Source organism: Hakea prostrata, unplaced genomic scaffold (genome assembly GCF_041222555.1).
Source record: "Hakea prostrata isolate BN-2017 unplaced genomic scaffold, UWA_Hpros_2 contig_15, whole genome shotgun sequence".
In the NCBI taxonomy this organism is placed as follows: domain Eukaryota; kingdom Viridiplantae; phylum Streptophyta; class Magnoliopsida; order Proteales; family Proteaceae; genus Hakea; species Hakea prostrata.
Genome location: NW_028291134.1, coordinates 310,661 through 328,372, shown reverse-complemented (window position 1 = coordinate 328,372; position 17,712 = coordinate 310,661). Strand labels below are relative to the sequence as shown.

The 17,712-nt window shown below is 36.1% G+C and overlaps 1 protein-coding gene across 2 annotated transcripts; it reads right to left on the bottom strand.

Moving 5' to 3' along the window:
- Positions 1-4,806: 4,806 nt before the first annotated feature.
- On the bottom strand, positions 4,807-13,131 carry LOC148999318 (ras-related protein RHN1-like). 2 transcript variants are annotated; one of them, XM_089141271.1, is made up of 8 exons: positions 12,543-13,131; positions 11,547-11,624; positions 11,285-11,452; positions 10,420-10,468; positions 9,047-9,120; positions 8,354-8,447; positions 5,619-5,748; positions 4,807-5,471 (listed from the first exon to the last, which is right to left on the bottom strand). In XM_089141271.1, the coding sequence occupies exons 2-7, from the start codon at positions 11,607-11,609 to the stop codon at positions 5,648-5,650; spliced, it is 549 nt and encodes a 182-aa protein (XP_088997397.1). In that variant the 5' UTR covers positions 11,610-11,624; positions 12,543-13,131; the 3' UTR covers positions 4,807-5,471; positions 5,619-5,647. The 2 variants fall into 2 exon arrangements, with proteins under 2 accessions (XP_088997397.1, XP_088997396.1); XM_089141270.1 differs by having other exon boundaries at positions 4,809-5,471; positions 12,547-13,130.
- Positions 13,132-17,712: the final 4,581 nt, after the last annotated feature.

Sequence of the window (17,712 nt, the reverse complement as noted above, 5' to 3'; positions counted from 1 at the left end):
ACTCTCAATTGTAGTTAATAGCTAAGACCCTATGTAGCTTCTCTCAACAGCTATGCCTCGATTCAAGTACTCAATAAGAATATATTATTAAAGAAAACCAAGATTTAAATGTGCATCTCGATTTCATAAATCTCGATCCTTAATTAATTGCACAAAGTAAGGAAAATCACGTGACCTTATCATGCAAGCATTTCTCTATTTAATTATATTAAAGAGATGCATTGTGGGAGACAAAATACATGTATATATAAAGCTGTGCATGTGAGTAATATTTTTCTTTTAGGATAGTGATCCTTCGTGACTAAAATACCCTAATTTATTTATTTCCAACTGATATATCTTTTGATTCTATTCTGTCAAAAGTTACCATTTCTCACCCCCGAGGTCATTAGGCATGATAGCTACATAAATATTATGGTAAGCTAATAATGTATTAAAATTCTCCACGCCATTTCTCCATGTATTGCAAGAATGGTGAGATGGGTTCAACAGAAAAGATTTCCAATTTAGTTCTAGATCTTAGAGCAAAATTATTACTCCCTCAAAATGAAAATGTACAAAAATCTCATAATAATTTGCAAAAGTAATTATTCTCTTAAAGTGAAAACGATTATAAATTTAAATTATTTTAAAAAAAACAACAAAAAAATCCGTATGTATGAACCTGAAATTATGCTAGTGGATAAATAGGTAACAAAATGAATAAACCCAAAGTAACCCTAAAATGTGCACTTGTTTAAAAAAAAATTATTAAAATTTAAGGCTGCGTTTGTTTGCTGGAATAAAGGTGGGGTGGGAAAAAATGGGTGGGAAAATTCTTGAAAAAAGTGTAGATTTCTTACTTTTAACTTAAATCCCAAATAGATTGTTTGGTTCTTGGGTGGATGGAGACAATTTTCTTATCAAAGCTTCTCTTGTGTGGCCAACTTTCCCAATGCTATTTTAAAACCCCGTTGGTGGACTGGAGTTGGAATGGATCCCCCTTTTTTCACCTTTTTTTCTCTCCCCCTTTTGCTTTTTTTTTAACAAACGCGAAAATGGACATTTTTGAACTAAAAACCAATAGTCTCTTACTGGTGTTGAAGGTGGGCGGGAAAATAATAATTTTATAGGGCAAGATTTGGTATAAAATTAAGCTATAGTATAAGAACATCACTATCCCAAAAATATTAAAAGAGTATAAAGGTCAATTGATCATAAAAATTAATTATGTGTACTTAATTAATTTTTTAAGACATCAGAGGAGAGGCAAATGCAAAGTATCAAATTGTTTAGTCTAAAAATGACTTAGACCAAATGGGATCCAAATGAAATTTTTTTTAATTATAATTAAATTTAATATAGAAAAGTATTTCTAATGAGATCAAAATGAAATTCAAGGAAGTTACAAATACATGCACCTTCTTTCCAATGGTAATATTCTATTTTATTTATATTAAATGGTAACCAAGTTGAAAATCTCGAAACTATTTTCTTTTTTCTTAATTTTTTTAAAGAATAATATTAAAAAGAGTTTGATATCATTAATTGGTAAATCTATATTAAAATGTAATATAACGATTGTTCTTGTAAAAGGATAAGATTGCTCTGAATTAATTAACCAATTTAATACTAACAATAAAATTAGAATACATATCAAAAGTTTTATTTTGGACGTCTTACATTTATTTTTTTTCTTTTTTGAGGGGGGGAATTTTAAAGACATCGTAAAATATATAGTAAAAATCACAAACATTCCAAAAATATATCAAGTTGGTAGAGACACCCAAAATGTCTCTTAAATTGGCACAATGTTACATTTCATTAGCAATTCCATCAAGTGAAGGACTCATGGTTAAATGATTTTTGAGCAAATTGCATTGTCACCCCTAAATGGAGGCCTTAAAGCACTGGCACCTCACTTTATGTTTAAAAAGCACAGAGAGCCCAAAATTGGATTTTCATTTGATATATTTGTCAAATTTATCACTGAAAACAATTAAATCACTACTTATTTTCAAAAAATATCCCTATAATAAATAATGTCTGAAATGTTTTCAGTGACAAATTAGAAAAATATATCCAATGAAAATTCAATTTTGGGGTCTATGTGCTTTTTAAACATAAAGTGAAGTGTCAGTGCTTTTAAGGCCTCCATTTTGAGGTGCCAGTACAATTTGCTCATAATTTTATAATTCCTAAATTACCCTTATTGACTAGTGACTTCACAATATTATCTTTGATTACTTGTGTCTATGGATTTTAATCCCAATTCAATAATGCTCAATTAATAGCATATTTTCTTTAACTGAAAAAAAGAAAATCGATCTATCTTCCATTAAATGAGGAAGATGAGGATATCTATCAAAAAGCTGTTGTTATCACTGTAATAAAATACATCTTTACATAAAAGAAATCTGATTTTTTTAGGCTTTCATTTTCGGTTCTTAGACGAAGAAATTTGCAATGAATGAAGAAATCTTTTGAACTCTTGGAATCTGGGGATTCCTAGGTAATAACTAATAACCATCTTTATCTTGTTTTTTGTGCAATTTTGAGGTTTACTAAGTTCAAATCTGAATTTACAACATGCAGCAATTTTTTGTGGCCATTTTGCCTAGTTTCAATATTGAAAGTAATGGAAAAAAACTCATTTTGATTAGAAAAAACCCACGCCTATTATTAAATTTAGGTGGTAAAGAAAGAAGATGACGGAATGCTAGTGGAAAAAGAAACATGGAATGAAAAAGATTAAACAAACTTTCACTTTCAAGATTACAATTTAGTTCTTGTTTTAAGAGCGGGCTTGGAATGAGGAAGACGAAAAAGATAAATGGAGTTTTGCTTTTACTTGTATCTTGAGATTTCACTTAAAGAGGAACGTAATTTTAACTTTCGGATTTCTTTTCTAGATTGTAATAGTAGATGTTGAGGTAAAAAATGTACTCTTAGCAATTTGGTTTGCTCCTAATCCAGTCCTGGATCCTGAGACCAAAGCAATGGTGAAAATGAGCCACCTTTGGGGATGGGACGCCACCTCCAATGATTAAGTCAGTTCTAATAAGTGTTATAATGTTGTTGAGGAATCTACAAATATACTTGAATATTTGTTCTCAATATACTGTCAAATGAGGTGAAACGTACCAGAGGTATTTTTTTAAGGTATTTAGACACCCTGATTTGTGCAACACGGTTTTTACAGTGTCTTCACCCCAAAATCAGTCAGCCCAACCTTTAAGGTTGCACCCCATAAAGGTTACTTAAGGTGTATCAGGTAATGTTCACTACTAGACAGAACAACAACAGGGAGAGAGAGAAAGAAAAAGGAGGAGAAGTTCAGTGTCCAGAATGAACACGAAACTGAATTTATATAGAGCCCCAAAGGCTGTGGGTGAAAGGGTAAGGTACCTTTCTTTGTGAGGGTACCTTTTAGCTCAGCTCTCTTCAGGAAGGTACCTATCCAGCTGATCTCCTTACAAGAGAGTGCCTCTCATGGCATCTCCACATATTCACCCAGCAGTGGGCTCTCCAGAATAGGGCTCATGACAAAATGGGCCTTCTGGATCAAAGCCTAAGTCCCAAGTCATATAGATATATTAATGGATAGGATTTAGGCAAATTAATAATACATGGGCCCTTACTATATATAAACCATATAATCAAATCCTCTTAACCCGATGTGGGACTAAATAAAACCATAGATAAAAGACACAATTAAAACAAATATTTATATAAAATAAGTTTTAAACATATTTACAACAATAAGAAAACCAGAGACTCCTTTGGAAGAATAAATGTTTAAGAAGAAGAAGAATGAGAGAATGTCCTTTAGAAATCATTACAGGAGAGTCATAGCTGGAATATTCAAATCTTACCATTGTTCAAGCATGGTGATAGGTTATATAGTTGGTCCATACCTCAGAAGATGATGGACGTCCACCGCCTTTAGATGCGCATCTGGTCAGATATAAAGGGTGGTGATGACTTCTAAGAGAGGCTTGAAAGATAAGCCAAATCGCGAGATAATCCTGTCAACGGAAGATCTCGTCGATGAATCAAAGGTCAGCGTCATTCTGATATTGACATGACAACAGCCCCCAAACGAGGGGACAATTGAGTCGCTGGTTCAGGGCTCGAGGAGAGCTTTGAGTGAGTTAGAAGCTTCCTTATCCGTAGCGGAATACCAAGAATCCTTAGTGCATTAAATGCTTGAATGAATATCACATAGAATTCCTCACTCTCGTCATCCTTATCGAAAAGTCCCATGAGGGTAATGGAGTGTCATTGCTATGTCATTCATCAAACAGCCTCTCTGAGAGAGAGTCTCCCAAGAAGTGCGTTACCCGAGAAGCACCTATTGAACCCCCTACCAACGCTTGAACCCTGGCTCTGGTTCAGAGATTGTGGTTTAGAAATGTTGATAACAGTAGATTAATTTATTGCCACAATTTTTTTAGTAATAAAAAATCATAGATTTTGACGAAATAAAAAGAAAAGATAAAGGATATATTGATATTTCTAAGTTATAATATATAAAATAAGATAAGATCATAATTTTAACTTTTAATATAAAAATACTACTAAGGATATATTTATCTTTTCCTTTTATTCAATTTATCATTTTAGCGTAAAAGGGCGTGGATATCATTTTGGATGTCTCTGCTAGTTTGAAATACTTTTGGGGTACCTATGAAAAAAACCCAAGTGGAGCTTGAGCGAAGCCATTTCTAGTAAAAGCTAGCTTCTACTCGTAAAGTTTTTTATCAAAATTTTGTGTTGACAGACAAAAAGCGTAGCTCTCTATATATGGACATTGTCATGAAGGTTATCTGGTTGAAGGAAAGTGATTTTGATTGGAGAATCTCAAAAGCTGAGATTCTGATTCTGCGATTCTATCCTTGCCAAAATAGTGACCCCAAAAAACCATATGTAAACCGAACCCAACCAAACAATATTAACTGGTCCAAACCAAGAAGGAGGCGCCGGTTCATGAAGGTTGAACTAGAAAATAGAAATTACAACAATACAACCCACGGTTCAGATTACACAAAAACATGAGATGAAATTACCGATTAGCCCCTCCTTTCATATATACCTGATATTGAGTTTATGTATAGGTGTAACATAAATAAAATTTAAGGCTGAGTTGCCTCCCTTGGCCATCTCCCCCAGGATTTTTGTTTTTCTCCCAAAATGAGAAGACCAACAAAACCCCAAGAAAAAAAAGAAGACATGAATAGAATAAATATACATTATCTTAAATCAAATAAGCTAGTTTTGGAGGCATTTAAAAAAAGAAAATAAAACTGTAAAACATGTAAAAACTAAGAAGGTTCACCGGGCTGCTTAAGGAATGTGGGATTGTTCAGATGAGTAATAGAAAGATAAGCACCGTGCCATTTGTTAGGCGATGAATTTTGACCAGCAGCGCAGCTCTTGTTTTCTTGAGCAATGCAGCATCATGCAGAGTAGCATATGCATGAAAGAATTGCCTGGTACGATAAGTGAATAGAATTAATCTAAAACTGTGGCTAATCAAACAACCCAGAAATATTGCAACAAATAAATCAGTTTATCCCTCAAAACTTTCAAAATCACGAGTCATGACATGATAAAGAGTATTTGAGTTTATTACATACCAACGATGAACCGCTTGACTTGCTTGTTGTCACCCGAAGCAACAAAATAGTCTTCTTCCTCTTTCTTGTGTTCCATTGTGAAGATTTATCCCAGTAGGGCGTGAGGGGCAAACTTTTGCCAATCTCTTTGCTGCAAAGATTACACACAGATATCAGAAAGCAAGGATATACTGAATGTGGAATGTGCAAGACTACATGGATTCTTGCCTTCCAATCAGTTATGTTCGAGAGCATACTAAATACGAGGCCTAAGGTATACATATCATTTCTCACCACTTTTCTTAAGGTTATCTTAGGTCTACCACTAGCTCTTCTAGTTCCTTCAATCTGAATTTTATCACTTCTCCGTACATGGACATTTATAGGTCTCCGTTGAACGTGGCCGTGCCAACTCAAACGACTTTCTCGAAGCTTATCACTTATGGGAGCAACTCCCAAACCAACTCTAATATGATCATTGCTTTTCTTATCCATCCTAGTTTTGCCACTCATCCATCTTAGCATCCTCATTCTACAATACTGAGTTTATCTATATGATTCTTTTTAACAGCCCAACACTTTGCAGCGTACATCATAGCTGGTCCAACAACAGCCTATAAAATTTTCCTTTAAGCTTTAATGGAATACGCCGAGCACACAAGAACCCAGACGCACCTCTCCACTTCATCCACCCTATTTTAATTCTTTTGGAAACCTCATCCTCTAAATCACCTCTTTGAGAATATGAAGAGAATGATTAAGTTTAAATAAACCAAATTCTAAGATACAGAATTGTTGGTTTTAATGTGAAAATTAACTAACAAATAACAGATCCAACGAAACCCAAAACCTAGTCGAATTAAAGTCTTAGAGCCCCTCTTTGTTCTCCCCTGCATTGTGAAATCAGACTGCATGACTCAGAAGCAATTAGCGTCTTGTATTGAAACTTTGGAATGAGAACAGAGTAGCTGCTGGTTGAATAAATCAGAAATTGGACTACGATTTGATCTTGCCAGCAGCTAATAGGTATCCAATAATCATTGAAGCACTAACCAACCCACTTGAAATATGACATCAACTCATCAAACACCAACAGTGACTAAAGATTAAAGTCACACGTAAGTGGTAGTAGAAGAGAAGAGGAGAGGAAACACATCTCAGGTTGAAGGGAATTTCTCCCAACCCTTTCTCTCACAGGTTATAAGGCTCAACAGCACTCCATTGTTTAATTCATCAAACCACAAAGAGGCTTGCAGCCTTCCATTCTTTTTGTAGACTTGAATTAGAAGTCTTACTAAACTAGGAAACTGAGAATTAACTATTAAATGTTGCTAACCATGATGTTTAAACTGTGCCTGCCAAAAGAATTTACAGAAAAATGAAAGACACAAAGCTTCCAACGAAGTGCGAGGAAGACAGTTGAAAACAAAGAATCATCACTTTTAGTGCAGAGCCAACTAAGTCTACAGACTGCATCATAGTAGTCCTAATAGAAACAAATAGGGCTGCAATAGGGCCTAGTTGGACAGGGCTTTTTAAAACCCTGACCCTGAACATACAGGGCCGGGCCAGATTAGACACTCCCTGACCTTGGCACTGAAACTAACCACAAAACAATAAAAAAATGCATATATCCATGTCGTTGTTGCCTTACTTTTACCAAAACCTACAAGGTGGTGGGATGAGGCCAGGACGGGTGGGCCAGCTTTAGTCAAATAGTTGAGCCTGACCTGGTCCTGACCTGCTCCTCAGGGCCAGAACTTTGAGCCCAGACCCTGTTCGAACTTAGGGTGGGCAGGACAGATTCAGGCCATTAGGACCGACACAGCACCCCTAGAAATAATGAAGAACTATATAATTGAATGTATAACAAATTTACCAAAAGAAGAATGCATAACAACATGATTTGAATTAGATATGAATAAATACAATGCAATATGAGATGGCCCAAGGCACTTATAAGATACCAAAACTACTACTCGCATATAAAGCAACAAAACTTAATAACTTTTCTAGACTTCGATACAATACCACATGCATTTGCACGTTTGACTTTACTAGTTACGAATAAGAGCTATTACAGTGATGCTAAAATTAAAAACAGCCAATAACAATAATCCTAACTCTTTTAGGAGCAAAAATAAAACAACTAAGAGGCAATAACAGCTCATATGAGCTTGCATGGACCAACCCTAGCCAGCTGACACAAATCAGCCAAAATTGAACCCGGATCAGGTTTGGCTGCTTCTCTCCCACCCTTCTTACAGCAGCTGTAATGCTTCCCAATTAGTGAATCTACACCTAGCTTTCTACATGAAACCTAGTGAAAAGAACCCAACTGCTGATAGCCCTGCCCAACAGAAAGAACAATCCAATCGAAGGATTTCATTATCTACATTACAACTTTTTTAGGTTGTTATAAAATTTGGCATCATGGATATAGAATTTTGGTCCAACAAAGCACCTGCATGCAGGAATTGTTTATGTTTATACAAACAAGAGAAGTGTCTATTCAGTTAATGACATGGGTTCAGTGTATATGATGTGATAATGTTTTGAAAAACAGTGTTGTTACACAGCTCAGCCACGTCAAAAGGGAAGAAATGTTTTGAGAGCCATATAACTTGGTATGTTTTATACACATATTATACTAGATAGGATTATTGGCAAGTGGGTCCATCAGCATCAACATATCCAGATTTATACCAACAATTTGTCTTCAAAGCCAGCTTTTCACTAGAAAGTAAGAAAATTACCTATTTCGTAGAAGAGTTCATTAACGTTTTGTGCAGTTTTTGCAGATGTTTCCATGAAAAACAATCCATTTTCTTTGGCATATTTCTCACCTAGCTGCAAAGATTAATTGAAAGATCCAGAGTTGTCCTTGATCAGTAAATTCATAGAAAACGGCAGCAATTGTGAAAGATTAATTGTCCTTGGTCAGTAAATTCAAAGAAAAGACAGAAATTATGAAACATTACCAAAAAACAGAATGTTTAAAACAAGAGTAATCAATTTACTAGTTTAGATGCTCCACCAGAGCCACAAGCATTTAGAATCACATTATAAATGTTAGGTACTAAATTTCATTCCTTTGAAAGAAAGTGCTAGGAAAGTTCATTCCTTTGAAAGAAAATGCTAGGAAAGCTCTCAAAAGCTGAAACACATGTCCATTGCATCACTTTGGTGATAGCAACAGAATCAACAGATACAAGGTAAATCCAGGTTTAGAATCTGAGTTGTCAAGATCTTCAACTTCAGTTCGAACACTCTGAATGTCCTAATTTTCAGAGTCAACTACTCAACTAATTTTACAACTTCGTTGTAATAAACTTGCGAACTTCCTAGTATTGTTTCCCATCTACCTACTTGACCACCTTTAAAACACGAAGGGCAGAAAATCATGGCTTGTAAAAAAGAGAAAAAAATAAGGGTATGTATGGAAATACCTCATTCAACACCTCTCTTTTAGAATCCAAGTCAGCCTTGTTTGCAACCAATACCATCACCAAATTTGGATTTCCTGGAATAATTTAAAATGCAAAATTTGTAAGACTAGTATACTACAATATAACATGCACCCACTCTATGCATACAACAAATTTAAGTGCCTTCCAAGTTGTGACACTAAAATCAGGAATAATTTCTCCTCAGTTGACTAGCTACAAAAAGAGCCCACCATCAAAATAAAACATTGGCAAAATTTTGATTGAGGGATGCTTCATACACAGGGCAAGTTCTTTCTATTTGTTACATAGAGAGATTGTAACCACCAAAGGTATGACAGAGGGCACATATAGGATATCATACAGGCAATTTCCCTCAGATATCCTTATCAGAACATCTCCTTGCTAAAACCCCAAGGGCACTGTTTCTTCTTCTTGTTCTTCTTCTGAGATTGTAACCATCAAAGGTATGACAGAGGGCACATATAGGATATCATACAGGAAATTTCCCTCAGATATCCTTATCAGAACATTTCCTTGCTAAAACCCCAAGAGCACTCTTCTTCTTTTTTCGTTTTGGGTAGAAGAACTAGCACTATTTCTTCCTCTCATTCAGATAAAGAAAGTTTGGAACCTATGGTATATTTATGCAGGTATGCAGATGAAAAAGGAAAGAATAAGGAATTGAATGAAGACTTGAATGAGATGGCCTTTAGCAGTACGAGACTCTTATAGAAGACCCAACCTAAATTCAGACTGGCATGGCTTAGAGAATTCACTCCCAGAATCCATCCAAGAAGTTGAACATAGAAGCAGGGTCAAGAAGATTATAAGAAAGGATAAGCATGCATAATAGAAAGAAAATTAGATTGAACTAACAAAATTCAACTTCCCCAAGAAAAATTGCACAATAAAAATCAAATAACTTCAAAAACAAGTTGAACTGACCCTGCCTAGTTAGGGAAGGATAAATATGATTTTGAACCTAACCTGGATAAATTGGCAACAACTTAAAATCCTTTTTGGCTCTGGTAGCATACTACAACTTACTTTTTAATTCCCTAGGAGACATGGAACAGAAGAATAAATAAAAGAACATATCCAAAGATAAGTCATGATGAAGCTGCATAGAAAGAAAATTCAGCGACCAACATATTTTTCCCTGGCCAAAAAGACACTACATTGATATATTTGGAAGTAGAGGTATAAGGTTACGAATTATGAATTCTCAAAAGAATGAGGATGTGTTGACACAGTGACACAGTTAACACCTAATAGCATAATTCAAGGATTTTAAAGAATTAATTCTGTCCATATGAGGCTGGGCCTCTCCAATTTTGAAGAGAAAAAATAAATAAATAAATAACAATGAGTACCATGTCTTTGCAGCTCCTGAACCCACTTTTTGGCTCTAACAAATGAATCCTGAAGCCAGAACACATGTTACCATATCAGATGCATATGAAAAGGAAAGGAAAAAGAAAAGACCATGTGAAAGAAAACCCAGCTATAAAGAAATAAGTACTAAAGGACACTGAAAGAAGCAGAAGATTGATGTTGCAGACTATAGCGATTCATCAAGAACGCCCAAGTGGAGACATAGAGTCAATTTTGGTTATTCACTCATTGCGGGGGAGTTATGCTATACATTTATGCTATTACACTATGTAATGTTGAACTTCAAATGATGCTAAGTGTTACAAACATTTTCAAGCTCAAGACGCATGACACTACATGGTTGTGTCTAACACTCAGAAATGAGTCCACATCCTCTCCACCCAACCTGCTCTTCAAACCATCCTCCCACACTCACACAAGGCCTAACACAGGGTTTGCCTGTGTAAGGCCTTTGCGAGTGTGGGAGGATGGTTTGATGGGCAAGTTGGGTGGAGAGGATCTCCACAGCTCAGAAACACGTAAATGTTTAGGTCACATAGATTAAACACATAAAGCCTATATTATCTCCTTATGACTTACAGAGAACCCAACAAACAAATGTTTACTATGAATTTCTTAGCAATTCCTTTTGACAAGAATGGGCACAAGAGAACGTTTTAATTGCTCGAAACGCCAAATGTCAGCTCTCTCGTCCATCATCCAAACTTTAAAAGATTCATTATCCTCTTCAAGTAATAAAACTGGAAGGCAATTGCATACAGATCTCAATATGAACAATGAACATCAAAACCATGCTCTAGACATGAAAAAAGCATGCTATAGAAGTTCAATTGGATAGCTTACCAAACTTGAGATGTCATACACCACAACTGCTGCAGCAGCACCACGATAGTACATAGGAGCCAAGCTATGATATCTTTCTTGTCCTGCTGTGTCCCATATATCAAACTTCACAGTAGCTTCATTTAATGACAAGACCTGAGTAAAAAAGGCTGCTCCAATTGTTGACTCCTACAGCTTCAAACAATGTCAAGCATTCTCTATTGAAAGAAAGATCAAATGAAAGAAGATAAGTCCACAAGACAAGTAACATTTGAAAGTGTACCTGGTAATCGAAAAATTGGCCTTTGACAAATCTTAATACCAAACTTGTTTTCCCAGTTCCCATGTCGCCAAGAAGAACCTGGAAAAGGAGCATGCTTTAATTTACAGTAAGTCATCTTCCCATGTGCTTGTTGATCCCAAAACCTAAAGAAGGTATGATGCAACACGAATTACTTTTGGTCTTTTTTTCAGAAAAGAAAAAATGAAGGTAAGATGAACTTATTCTATCACACAAAACAAAAACTATAACCCCCCTTCCCCTTCCCCTTTCCCTTTCTCCCCTTAAAAAAAATGTATGCTTATTTTTTCTGGTTATCTTTTTTCTTCGACAAGTTCTATAATAAGGCCTGAGTAAAACAACAAAAGCAACAGAGGAATTGCTTTTCCAAGGGAAGAAATAAAAAGAGCCAAATACCCAGATACTGTAAGGACTCAGGGTGACGATGATAATTCTCCACGACACCAAGCAGCTCCTGAATTGGTAGTTATGATGGTACTGGTTAGATGGTGGAATTGACACTCAGAGAATGCTGAACAAGTAAAACCAATGAAGGAATGACAGAATTTCCATGACAACCCTCTCAGTGAACGTGGTTTATCATTTTTAATACTTTACTAATCAAATAAATCAACATCATCTGCAAGTACAAGGCAGGGATATGACACTATGAATAGGCCTTTTACTCCTAGCTCATCAGGGTTTCAATAAGAGCATTCAGAAATAGTCACACGACTCAGGCTGCAAGACTTATTCAAGGGACTTCATTTCCATATTTTCCCCATTCGAGCAAAGCACTCCAAAATTTCCAGAAACAAACACTTAACACATTTATCATCCCCAATAAGTCAAACAGCAACATGTAAAGAGGGGAAAAAAAGAAGGGGGGCACAGAAATTTTACACGGAACATTCATACCTAAAGAAGAAGCAAAAGGTAGAAATCAAATCCAAGACAGGGGAAACGAAATTCATAAGGGAATCAATCAAGGAAGCATACCCACCAGCTTTGCGTGAATGCTTTTATTGCCCGTTCTTGCCATGCTTATGGATTAACCGATTCTTGCAGTTGCAACCAGAGATTTGTGATAAGAGAAGAGGAAGCGAGGGGGAATTAGATTACAAGAACGCAAAAGAAATGGAAGAACACGATGTCCAATTGAAGGGAAGATAAAAGGGGTTGGTCAAATGCATTTTCCGTTTAGTATCAAGTACCCGGTAGTAATAACTAAAGAGCAGAACATGAATGGGAGACTGGTAGGTTTGACGAGCGGAGACTGGTAGGTTTTCATTACTTCAGAGTTTCGCTTTGTTTATGTTTCGTGTGCTTGGTGGCTTTTGAATTTAGAGATCAGAGTTTATCTTTGTTTATGTTCCGTATGCTTGGAGGCTTTTGGAATTTAGAAATGGTATCGTCTAAGAACAACTCAGGAAGAGAAGGGAAGCAACCGAAAGAGTGACACCTAAGGGATGATTTCATGTGGAAGAAGACTGGGTTTGAAGCGTTAACTTCTCAAATCTCAAGAACTGAGCAAATTTGTTAATTTCTTTAGTTAGTTATTCCAGTGGCAGGAACCCAACAATGTTCAAAGATAACTGCAGATCCCATGACCGAATCAGCTAAATGAACAAAATAATTTAAGGATTTTGAGAAGTATTAAGGCTCTCATTAGCCATTTTCTCTAAAAGTTTCTGATCAGCTATTGAGGCTCTCATCAGCCGTTTTCTCTAAAGCATCTGATCAGTTATTAAGGCTTTCGTCGGCTATTTTCTCAAAAAGCTTCATCAACCACTCTTTCCTAAGAATACTTCATCAGCAACTGATCAAAGATACAGCAAGTGATCAGAAATACAACAAGTGGTCAGAAGTATAGTATGTGATCAGATGTGCACCAAGTCAAAGATTGATGCCCCCTCTATATTCCTTTCATCCTCAAGATTCTCTTCCGTCGCCCATTATTTCTTTTCTAAAATGATTTGGGGGCTGAACATTTTCCAAATGCAAGAGAAGATCAAGATTGAAGAATTCTCACAACCAATACAAGATGTAGAATATTCTGAAGTCATTTGAAAAAAAGATTCAAACCTCCTGACCAAAGTCTCATACAAGTTCAACCTGATCAGCGGGCTTGGGGGCTTGTGTTGTGACTAAAATATCCACTTTCGGTTTATATCGGTCTAACCAGGTTCAACCGGAATCAGTTGATGAGATGAATGAATTTAAGGGACCACCCAAAGGTTAAACAAAGGCTTAATCATAGCCATCCGATCTATACTTTCCATCCAACGGTCATCAGTGACAAGAGCCAACGTATTAAAGCCTATAAATAGAGCCAAGATTCTCATGAAAGGTAAGCTCATTCGAATATTCAAACTCTTCTCGCTTATTTTCCATTAAAGCTCTCTGAGAGCTCTACTTCTGATCAACTACTGACTAGATCGTCGGAGACGGTCCGATCAAGACGATCGGCTTCGTTTCTCACTGGTGTTCTGTCTTTCAGGAGCGAGAGGTTGATTGACTGAAGGGCGAGTCAGATCGATCCAGATCTGAGTGGATTGGTGCAAGGATTACGGTTCAAAGCTACCGGGCAATTTTAGCACCAACAAGACCTACAAACAACAGGGTTTCCAGGTCAAGGTTAGGGTTGGGTTTCACACCTATACTTTAACAAGTGCTAGTCTCTATGATAAACCACATTAAGTCATAACACTAGCTTCCTTTAGGAAGTCTCATCACTCTGATCTCACACGGATTGGCTACATCTGTTGGGATCCCACGGTATAGAGTACAGTCACATCACACCATGGTTGGGGGATTAGGTCATCACTCTCTCACCACACCATTGATATGAATATTGACGCGTGTTAGGGATAAGCCTAACCCAATGCAAGGTCATCAACGTTTCATACTACATGTGGTCCGAATACCTTTTCTCATGAACTGGCTACCTCTGTTGGTTCAATCTCATTCACACCTAGAAATGTTATTCCTCATGGACTAGCTACCTCTGTTAGAATAATATTTCGTAACCCTATGGTAGTATACATATGCTTTGGCAGACGCTCTCGCGTGTTCTCACGGACTGGCTACCTCTGTTGGACAACCACGACCCCAAACCCTCCACATATGCAACCTTACCATTGCATGATAATAGTGGGTTTGTGTATTCTCATGGACTAGATACCTCTGTTGGACGCCCATGGGACCCAACCACTGCTATCATGGGTCACTCGGCTTGAATACCCATGTCAAATGGGTAGTATGTCAAAAAGGGTACTCTAGCCATGCATCTAGACACCTATATATAATGCACATAAAGGACTAAATGGATGTTAAGGCACTAGGGGCAATGGGTGAACCCACAACCTTGAGTTAATATACATGCAATGCATTATTACTCAATTTCCAACACATCATATTCACAACTATAATTTGAAATGAGTTGAGTAATAGATAAACATAAAAATCACCTAATCATTTATAATGCAAAGTCTCACACATTTCATAAGGGCCTGTTTGGTTACATGAATCTAGAGATTTCAAATCTCTGGATTCATGAATCTAAAAATTATACCCGTTTGGTTGTAAAAATCTCTAGATTCATGAAATCTAGAGATTCACCTTTTTACACTAAAAATGTGAATCTGTAGATTTATGGGTAAGGGGTGAAATCCAGAGATTTCAAAAAAGCTATACATTTGCACGTTCACAAAAATCACGTCGATCAAATAGTTTTTTAGGATGAATCCATAGATTTCATTCCACAACCAAACATTTAATTTTATAAATTATGACTCCATGGATTTGAAATCTATAGATTTGAAATCTCTAGATATTTGAAATCTCCAGACTCATGTAACCAAACAAGCCTTAAGATAATTATAATTGACATTTATATTGACAAACATTAAAATCAAATTAACGACATGATATATGATAATGCATCCCTCACAATATAATAACAAGCAATGAAATCAAATTAACTACATGATATCTGCAAATGTGTCCCTCACAATATAATAACAAGCAATGAAATCAAATTAACTACACGATATGTGAAAATGTGTCCCTATTAGGGACTATGGTTAGTGTTGTCATATATGATGTAATTTCAATTATTCTATATAAAGAAGTCTATGATCTCAAATGAGACATATGGTCATTTACATCAATTTCTTATTCCATATGGTGTTAAAGCATGTTGAGATCCAATTTAGTTTTTTTGTCCTTACTAACCTCTTGCTTTTCATGGTTTCTTGCTTTTCACATTCTTCTTGAAGCTTCTTTTGACTCTTGACTCTTTCTTTTCACGTTTTCTATATAATAACAAGCAATGAAATCACATTAATCACGCGATATGTGAGTATGTGTCCCTCACCTGTAAGTGACAAATTAGTCTCCAAAACCCAAGAATTCCACAATTAAAGAGTGTCAATAACCCACAATTAACCTAAAAAACAAAAGGGTTAAATTAGGTTTTAATCGGAAATCAAATTGGACATCAATCGGACTACGGTTGACTGGGTGGCAACTCAGCCTCACTGGGCCAGTTGACTCAGCCGATCACTCACCTGGTCGACCGGCCAGTCAACCGCCCACCTTGGCTGCAAGTGAAAACACTTGATTTCGAGCTCATTTTGAAGCTGATTCAAATGGGGTTTTTTAGAGCTTCAAAAGGGAATTGGAACACACATTCTATTCCAACAAAACTCATCAATTTCATCCATACATCCAATCAATCCACAAAATACCAAGAAAATGCTTGAAAGAGGGGTTTAGTAGAACACACTTACCTCAATATGCGATTACCCTTTCAATTCGGGTTTCGGCACCTTCAATCACTTAAAAATCCACTCCAAGATCCTTCCTCTTCTCCTCTCCGATGATCTCAGCCTCCAAGCAACTCAAATCATCGTTTATGAGGTTAGAATCAAAGAAATAGGGCTTCAAAGAGTGAAAACCCAAAACTGCCATTTTCTGGACATGGGGCAATTGGTCCAATCTGACCAACCAGCCCAATCAACTAGCCATGTATCTTCCTCATACAAATGCCTATTTCGACAGCTTTTAGAGGGTAGGAATCTCTAAACATTTCCTAATCAATGATATACTGTGTTTTGGCATTGAAGTCTTCTAGCATAGGTTTTGTGCATACCAAAACCTCACTTTTTATGCCTTTTGGGCTGATTTTCTCTCTCCTCTTGAAATCAATTAGGGTGGCCGAGCCTTCTACTAGTTCATCCAAGTCTATAGGTTCAATTTTTTGAACTTTCGGGCTTAACTTGAATAGTCTGAAACGCCCTTATAACAGTACTCTAGGTTCACAGATTTGAAATGTCGAGTTACTACGTTAGGAATTTTTAGGGGTTTCATAGATTTGGGGATAAGTTTTTTTCCATTAAAATTTTCATCCCCTTCTCACTCATATGTCCAAGTCTTTAATGCCACAACTTAATAGGAATATTTCTTTTGCCAACCACCACATTTGCAATATCATCAATCATAAGACTATCTAATAACTTATACAAAATATCAACTCGGACTCCATTCATGATAACAACAGCACCTCTTGAAACTTTGAGAACTCCATCTCCCCCAGAAAACTTACAACATTCATTCTCCAAAGTTGGTAAATAAATCAAACATTTTGTCATATCCGAAACATGTCTAACATTTTCAAATGTGTGAATAATACCATCAAATATTTTCAAGCATACCAATCCAATACCAAGTGTTTTACTAGTTGAGTTTTTCCCCATTTTTACCAATCCTCCGTTACATAGCTCATATGTGCTAAACTAAGATTTGTGTATGTACATATAATGTGTAACATTGGTATTAAGAATCCAATTTTGGTAAAATTTCAAATTACAACCCACCATCAACACTTCATCATCAATAACACTAGATGTAGTAGCCACAACTTGATTTGCTTCCTTAGAATTGTCACTAACAATCTCTTTATTACCTTTTTCATTTTCTAAGTTAGAGCCCTTTTTTTTTTTTAACAATTCTTTTTAAGATGTCCACTATCTCCACAAAACTAACAACTATACTTGCCATCATGCCCTTTGGATTTAGAATGATATCTTGACTTGCTTCTTGAAGAACCTTTAGAAGAATCATGACGTTTATTGTTTCTACTTCTTGTCATATTAACTTACAATTC